This window comes from Tachyglossus aculeatus, chromosome 17 (genome assembly GCF_015852505.1).
Source record: "Tachyglossus aculeatus isolate mTacAcu1 chromosome 17, mTacAcu1.pri, whole genome shotgun sequence".
In the NCBI taxonomy this organism is placed as follows: Eukaryota; Metazoa; Chordata; class Mammalia; order Monotremata; family Tachyglossidae; genus Tachyglossus; species Tachyglossus aculeatus.
The window spans coordinates 35,105,015-35,113,300 of record NC_052082.1 but is presented as its reverse complement, the minus strand read 5'-3'; the positions used below and the strand labels follow the sequence as shown (position 1 = coordinate 35,113,300).

General features: G+C 48.2%; 1 protein-coding gene across 1 annotated transcript in view; it reads right to left on the bottom strand.

The window, feature by feature from the left end:
- Window positions 1–377: 377 nt before the first annotated feature.
- DNAH6 (dynein axonemal heavy chain 6) overlaps window positions 378–8,286 on the bottom strand; it is a 184,179-nt gene continuing 176,270 nt past the window's right edge. The window contains exons 74-77 of the mRNA XM_038759544.1: window positions 7,853–7,925; window positions 4,838–4,989; window positions 4,309–4,531; window positions 378–880 (exon numbers count right to left, since the gene is read on the bottom strand). Coding sequence (XP_038615472.1) covers window positions 777–880; window positions 4,309–4,531; window positions 4,838–4,989; window positions 7,853–7,925 — 552 coding nt within the window. The 3' untranslated portion in view covers window positions 378–776. The remainder of the gene's footprint in view (window positions 881–4,308; window positions 4,532–4,837; window positions 4,990–7,852; window positions 7,926–8,286) is intronic.

Below are 8,286 nucleotides of genomic sequence, written 5' to 3'. Positions count from 1 at the left end.
AAGAGCTTAGTACAGTGCTCTGCACACTGTAAGCGCGTCATAAATAACCATCGGTGGCGATGCGAAGAGGAAGGGCCCGAAGGCAGGGTGAGGAGTGAAGCACACGGAGCTGAGTTTGGAAGGAGTCCAAGAGCACGGTCTTCTTCTCGGGACTTTTTTCCAGGTTCGCTCTTCCACTCTTCACTCTTCCAGGTTCCCCCTTTTAGACTGTGAGCCCACTGTTGGGTAGGGACTGTATATGTTGCCAATTTGTACTTCCCAAGCGCTTAGTACAGTGCTCTGCACACAGTAAGCGCTCAATAAATACGATCGATTGATTCACTCTGACACACTGCTATGGGACGGAACAGGCTCAACGCTGGATGCAGACTGGGGCAAGCTTTTTATTTTCACTTACAAATATTTGACAGCATAAGCTTTTATATCGACAGGTAAACAGAAAAAGCTGAAGATTTCCTATAGTGGTGATAAAATGGAAAAGGTCTTTACAAAAATATGCTGATACTCTATGAAATCACTTTTAACCAGGGCTCTGTAGAGTAATCAGGAAATGGATGCTTGTACTAAATAAGATTCTCATAAAGAAAGTTCACATGCAAATGCCAAAGGAAAAACAATCTCATCTCATGAATCTTTTTGGAAGCAGAGTTAACAGTAATACAAAAATAGTGGACTGTTAAAACTCAAACACTCTTAAGTTTACATGTAATTATTTGGAAAAGCTTTTACTAAAAATGAACTTCCCTTTATTTCTTCTTGGCACAGCTGGATTCTTTTTATTCATTCAGTTGGCAAAGCAAGGCAGATCCTTTAGCTATCCAATAGTCATTCGATTTCTTGGAGGGTAAGAGGACGGTCACCACAAAGTTAGTTGAATGCCCTAGTAAAGAAAAGAGGAAAAACACCATCATTCATTCATTCACTCATTCAATTGTATTTATTGAGCACTTTCTGTGTGCAGAGCACTGTACTAAGAGCTTGGGAGAGTATATATAACAATAAACAGCCACATTTCCTGACCACAACGAGCTTACAGACTAGAGGGGGAGACAGATATTAAAATAAATAAATGAAATTACAGATACGTACATACGTGCTGTGTGGTTGGGTGGTAAGGATAATGAAAGGAGCAAGTCAGGGCAACATAGAAGGGAGAGGGAGAAGAATTCATTCATTCAATTGTATTTATTGAGCGCTTATTGTGTGCAGAGCACTGTACTAAGCGCTTGGGAAGTACAAGTCGGCAACATAAGAAGAAGAAAGGAGGGCTTAGGGAAGATCTCTTGGAGGAGATGTGCCTTCAATAAGGCTTTGAAGGGGGGAGAGAGTAATTGCTTATCGGATTTGAGGAGGGAGGGCGTTCCTGGCCAGAGATAGGATGTGGATGAGAGGTCACCTGTTTAGATACCCCTCCGGTGCAAATGGGGACAAGAGCCAAGGTCAAGAATCAGATCCGGGCTCACAGTGGGGTGAAGGTGATGGTGTCATTCATTCAATCGTATTTATTGAGTGCTTACTGTGTGCAGAGTACTGTACTAAGCGCTTGACACATGGTTCCACCCAGGTCAACCGGCAGATTGCCCCACTTGGCCTGGAAGGTCACCTCTGTGGTCATCTACTGATGCTCAGTTGCTACCCACAGCTGTGCCACCTGCCCTCAAATCCCGGGCTGTTAATTCTAACACAGCTGGAGGCACAGCTTGAGGGATGTTTGGGGGCACATTTGGGGCAAACAGTCAATTCTATTTATTGAGCGCTTGCTTTGTGCAGGGCACTGTAATAAGCACTTGGGAGAGTACAATACAACAGAATTAGCAGGCACATCCCCGGCCCATAATGAGCTGACAGTTTGGACGGGGAGATAGACACTAATATGAATAAATAAATAACGGATACGTATGTAAGTGCTGTGGGGCTGGGGGTAGAGGTGGTGAATAAAGGGAGCAAGTTGGGACAATGCAGAAGGGAGTGAAAAAAGACGAAATGAGGGCTTAGGGAAGGACTCTTGGAGGAGACCTGCCTTCAATCAGGCTTTGAAGGTGGGGAGAGTAATTGTCTGTCAGATATGAAGAGGGAGGGCATTCCAGGTCAGAGGCAGGATGTGGTGAGAGGTCGGCGATGAGATAGACGAGATGGAGGCTCAGTGAGTAGTGAGTTCCTCAGTGCATTAGAGGAACGCAGCGTGTGGGCTGGGTTGGAGGAAGAGAGTAGTGAGGCGAGGTAGGAGGGGACAAGGTGATTAAGTGCTTCAAAGCCGATGGTAAGGAATTTCTGTTTGACATGGAGGTGGAGGGTTAACCGCTGGAGGTTCTTGAGGAGTGCAGAAATGTGGACTGACCGTTTTGGTTGGAAAATATCTGGGCAGCAGAGTGAAGTATGGGCTGAAGTGGGGAGAGACAGAAGGCAGGGAGGTCAGCGAAGAGGCAGATACAGTAATCGAGGCGAGACAGAATAAGTGCTTTCGGCTTCAAGGCTGTCCATCACCTCACCCCCTCCTACCTCACCTCCCTTCTGTCCTTCTCCAGCCCAGACCACACCCTCCGCTCCTCTGCCGCTAATCTCCTCACCGTGCCTCATTCTCGCCTGTCCCACCGTCGACCCCCGACCCACGTCATCCCCCTGGCCTGGAATGCCCTCCCTCCCAACATCCTCCAAGCTCGCTCTCTTCCTCCCTTCAAGGCCCTACTGAGAGCTCACCTCCTCCAGGAGGCCTTCCCAGACTGAGCCCCCTCCTTCCTCTCCCCCTCGCCCCCATCTCCATCCCCCCGTCTTACCTCCTTCCGTTCCCCACAGCACCTGTATATATGTATATATGTTTGTACATATTTATTACTCTATTTTGCGTGTACATATCTATTCTATTTATTTTATTTTGTTAATATGTTTGGTTTTGTTCTCTGTCTCCCCCTTTTAGACTTTGAGCCCACTGTTGGGTAGGGACTGTCTCTATATGTTGCCAACTTGTACTTCCCAAGCGCTTAGTACAGTGCTCTGGACACAGTAAGCACTCAATAAATACGATTGATTGTTGATTGATTGAAATGCTTGGATTAAGGTGGTAGCAGTTTGGATGGAGAGGAAAGGATGGATTTTAGTGATGTTGTGAAGGAGGTTGAACTGACAGGATTTAGTGATAGATTGAATACTTGGGTTGAAAGAGAGAGGGGAGACAAGGATAACACCGAGGTTATGGGCTTGTGAGTCAGGAGGGATGGGGGTGCTGTCTATAAATGTTCAGAAAGTTAAGGGGAGAACAGGGTTTAGGTGGGAAAATAAGGTGTTCTGTTTTGGACATGTTAAGTTTGACGTGTTGATGGGACATCCAGGTAAAGTTGTCCTGAAGGCAGGAGGAAATGTGAGACTGCAGAGAGGGTGGGAGATCAGGGCTGGAGATGTAGATTTGGGAATCATCCACATATTGGTGATAGTAAAAGCCATGGGAGTGAATGAGTTCTTCAAGGGAGCGGTTGTAGATGGAGAATCAGGGGACCCAGAACTGAACCTTGAGGGACCCCCACAGTTAGGTGGGAAGCAGAGGGGCAGCCTGCAAAAGAGATTGGGGGCACATGGGGGGGTTCAGTTGGTGGCACAACTGGGACACATCTGGGGGGCACAGGTGGCAGCACAGTTGGTGACAGAGCTGAAGGCACATCTGAGGCAGAGCCCAGCAGAGCACTTCCAGGCCAAGGGGAAGGGGAGGCCCGCAGGGCACAGCCCTTTGCAGAAACGATCCCCATGTCCTTACGCTGGGGGCTTGACATGTGATTCTTCTCCCGCCTTTGGGCTGCCAGAGGAGTCGGAGGTAGCCCTAAGTAGCTCTGAGAACTCCTAAGCTTATTTCCATTCAAGGCAAACTGAGCAAGGCCCTAAATGGAGCCTGTGCTGTGGTAGTGTCTTCATTTCTTGTGGGCCACGTGGCCTGGCTTCTATCTCCAGTTATCACCCCATCTCTCTCCTACCATTCCTCTCCAAACTCCTCAAGTGAGTTGTTTACACTGGCTACCTTCACTTCCTCTCCTCCAATCATCTCCTGAAATCTGGCTTCCACCCCCTTCACTCCATGGGCGCGATCCTCTCAAAGGTCATCAATGATATCCTTTTTGTCAAAAATCCAATGGTCTCCACTCCATCCTAATCCTCTCAGCTCCAAGCTTTGACCCTGTGGACCACCTCCTTCTCCTGGAACCACTATCTAACCGACATTGTCCTCTCCTGGTTCTCCTCCTGTTCTCTCTGGATGCTCCTTTGTCTCTTTTGCAGACTCTAATAAGTGTTTAACATATTAAATCATCATCACCATTTAATTACCTGTGGTGGAAAGTGTTCCTGCTCTGGCTCCAGTTTTGTAGAGTGGGGATTGGTATAACTCTGGATCGGGTTCATAGTTCCGCTGAGGTTCAAAATGCACGACTGGGAGCATTGGATTCATCTGCCCGGGCAGTGCGTCTTCTAGAATCATGTCTTCGTCATCCCAGCGGCAAGCGTCCATGAACATGCCGTGGACCAGGACACCGTCTTCAGGGGAAGGCAACTGAAACCGACATTAGCGTCCAAGCGTCATTCCTTTCCCGGTGAATGCGCAAACGGACTTTAATGTGGAGGAGGGGAGATTGGGGAAAGATGGGAGAAGGAAGACCCCCCTCTTAGCGGCTAAGTTCAGCCTCTCCAATATGTCCTTCCTCAAATAAATCCCAGGATCCCAGGTAATAAGTGTTGAGTACAGCGTTCTGCACGCGGTAAACTCTCAATAAGGGGCAGGACGGTTCTGAATCCTGGGGAAAAAGCTGCCCAAATGGACCGAGAACTGCTTATGTCCATTCCCCCTGGTGAAAAATACCTGAGCATCAATGGGCAATTCTTGGTCAAACTGGGAGGCTTTGGTAGCCGCTGTCACCTCTGCTTGATCTCGGTAGGTAGGAAGAACGGTGTAGTGGAAGTTTAGCTCATCTATTGGTAAGTTGTACTTGCGAGCGTGGTTTTGAAGAGTACCTGTGGAGGAAAAGAGCCATCTGTTGAGTGGCCTTTCCATCCTACTCACCCCCTGTTGCCCTGGGGTGGGGTACATCTTGGGGCCGTGGGAATCTTGGGGCACAGGGTGGCGGCGCATGCTCCCTCTGCCCTGCAGCTGCCTCTGGAAACTGCTCCGAGGGCACTCTTGGGGCTTAGAGGCAGAAATAATAATGGTAATAATAATGGTCGTATTTGTTAAGCGTGTACAATGTGTCAAGCACTGTTCTAAGCGCTGGGGTAGATCCAAGCTAATCAGGTTGGACACAGTCCCTGCCGCACAAGGGGCTCATAGTCTCAATCCCCAGTTTACAGAAGAGGTAACTGAGGCACAGAGAAGTTAATGATGATGATGACAATGGCATTTGTTAAGTGCTTACTACGTGTGAAGCACTGTTCTAAGCGCTGGGGAGGATACAAGGTGATCAGTTTGTCCCACGTGGGGCTCACAGTCTTAATCCCCATGTTATAGATGGGGTGACTGAGGCCCAGAGAAGTGGCTTGCCCAAAGTCACACAGCTGACAAGTGGCAGAGTCAGGATTAGAGCCCATGACCTCCGGTTCCCAAGCCCGGGCTCTTTCCACTGAGCCACGCTGCACAGCAGACAAGTGGCAGAACTGGGATTAGAACCCAGGTCCTTCTGACTCTATTCACTAGGCCATGCTGCTTCCTGAGCCTGGGTAGTGTAGCCTAGTAGATTGAGCGCGGGCCTGGAATTTAGAGGACCTGGGTTCCAATCCTGACTCTACCACTTATCTGTTGGGTGATCTTGGGCACTTCACTTCTCTGGGTCTCAGTAATCTCATCTTTAAAATGGGGATTAAGACTGCGAGTCCCATGTGGGCTATGGATTGTGTCCAACCTGATGATCTTGTATCTACTCGTTTTGATGTCTGTCTCTCCCCTTCTAGACTTTGAGCCCACTGAGGGCAGGGATTGTCTCTGTTGCTGAATTGTACTTTCCTTAGTACAGTGCGCTGCACACAGTAAGTGCTCAATAAATACGATTGAATGAATGACCGAATGAATACTCCAGTGCTTAGTACAGTGCTCTGCACACAGTAAGTGCTCAATAAATACGATTGAATGAATGACCGAATGAATACTCCAGTGCTTAGTACAGTGCCTGGCCCATTGGAAGCACTTAACAAATACTATTAAAAAAATAGCCCTAACCAAAGTGGCTGTAATAAGAATAATAATGATAATGATTGTGGTATTCGTTAAGCGCTACTATGTGCCAGGCACTGTACTAAGCACTGGGATAGATGCAAGATAATTGGGTTGGACACAGTCCCTACCCCACATTTGGCTCTGTCTCAATCCCCATTTTACAGATGAGGTACCTGAGGCACAGAGAAGTTAAGTGACTTGCCCAGGGTCACCCAGCAGACATCCCAGCAGAGCAGGGATTAGAACCCAGGTCCTTGTGACTCCCATGTGCACCTCTGCCAGGTGGCCAGGTTGGGCTGCTGTCCTGTAACCCACAGCAGCATTATCCCTGGAGGGAGTCTCCAGGCCCTGGGCTCAGAGGTCTTCGGAGGCGCCGACAAGACAGCCAGAGGTGGTTTTGCTCCAGAGTGGGCAGGCGAAGACCCCGCTGTGGCCACCTTGACCAGAAAGAGGCCATGTTGGCCCCAGTGCCCAGGGCCGTTGCTTTCTCTGTTACACTGCCTCTGCCATTCATCATCAATCATATTTATTGAGCGCTTACTATGTGCAGAGCACTGTAGGAATTCCCTAAGAGGCATTCCAAGCCCCTCAAAGCCAAGGGGATTGGGGGGTGTTGGGGTTGTTCAGGGAGGTGGGGCCCCTGGAGCGGATGAGAAGCGGCATGGTCTTGTGGTTAGAGCAAAGGCCTAGGAAGCAGAAGGACCTAGGTTCTAAACCCGGTTCTGCCACTTGTCTGCTGTGTGACCTTGGACAAGTCACTTCAGTTCTCTGGGACTCATCTGTAAAATGGAGATTAAGACTGTGAGCCCCTTGTGGGACAGGGACTGTGGCCAATCTGATTAACTTGTATCTAGTGCTTAGAACAGTGCTTGGCACATAGTAAGTGCTTAACAAGTACCATAATAATAATCGTAACAGCTACTATTACTAGGGAATGGAGAAATCCAGTAAGAGACAAAGATCCAGAGAAATAAAGAGAAACAGACAGAAACTCAGAAAGAGGCAGAGACGGCGATCTAGAGAAGTGGAGAAACTCAGAAAAAGGCAGAGGTCCAGAGAAATAAAAAGAGGAACAGAACACAACCCAGCAAGAGACGGTCAGAAATGGAGAAACTCAGAAAGAGACAACAGAGATCCAGAGAAATAAAGAGAAACAGAAGGAAACCCAGAAAGGGACAGATACATACATGCTGCCCACAGACTTTTAGAGCCTGGACCAGGGAGCTAGGAGGCCTTGGGTTCTAATCCCTGCTCTGTCACTTTTCTGCTGTGTGACCTTGGACAAGTCATTTCACTTCTCTGGGCCTCAGTTACCTCATCTGTAAAATGGGGAGTGAGACCGTGAGCCCCACGTGGGACAGGGAATGCATCCAACCCGATTTGCTTGTATCCACCCCAGCACTTAGTACAGTGCCTGGTACACAGTAAGTGCTTAACAAATACCACAATTATTATTTCTCTCACACTCCCAGGCATACTCCTTCTTAAATTCATACACCCACTCAATTCAAACAACCTTTGCCTGTATCAGTGGCATTATTTATAGCAGCAGCAGGAGCAGCGGGAGGGATTCAAGCTGAGTTCATTTTTCTACTTACTAGAAACCCACTGTAAAGCTCAGGGGTATCTGGATCCTTAGCTTTACCTTCACCTTTAGGGAAAAGCGAGTACCTGTTAGAAATCCTTGAGGGAAAAAGAAACCCGAGATCCAAAATGACTTAGGCTGTCCCCTTTTGAGCCACGCCTGAAAAAGAAAGATTTGGAAGTCCATTATTTCTGAAGTCAAATCTGAGTCACAGGCCTGTAGTGGCCCTCACAAGTTCTCCTGCTCATCTGTCCCACCTTCCCGGCAGACTTGATCCTAAGCTGTCCCGAGCAGTCACGAGGAAGGATGAAGAGGCCCACTGTCTCACTATCCCATTAACCCATTATTCCACTGTCCCAGCGCTTAGAACAGTGCTTTGCACATAGTAAGCACTTAACAAACGTCATCATTATTATTATTATTACTGTCCCCATGTCCAACTGTCTCACAATCTTACTGTCTCACTGTCCCACCGTTCCACTGTCCCACTCCCCCACGGTCACAGTCAAACCAGTAAGAT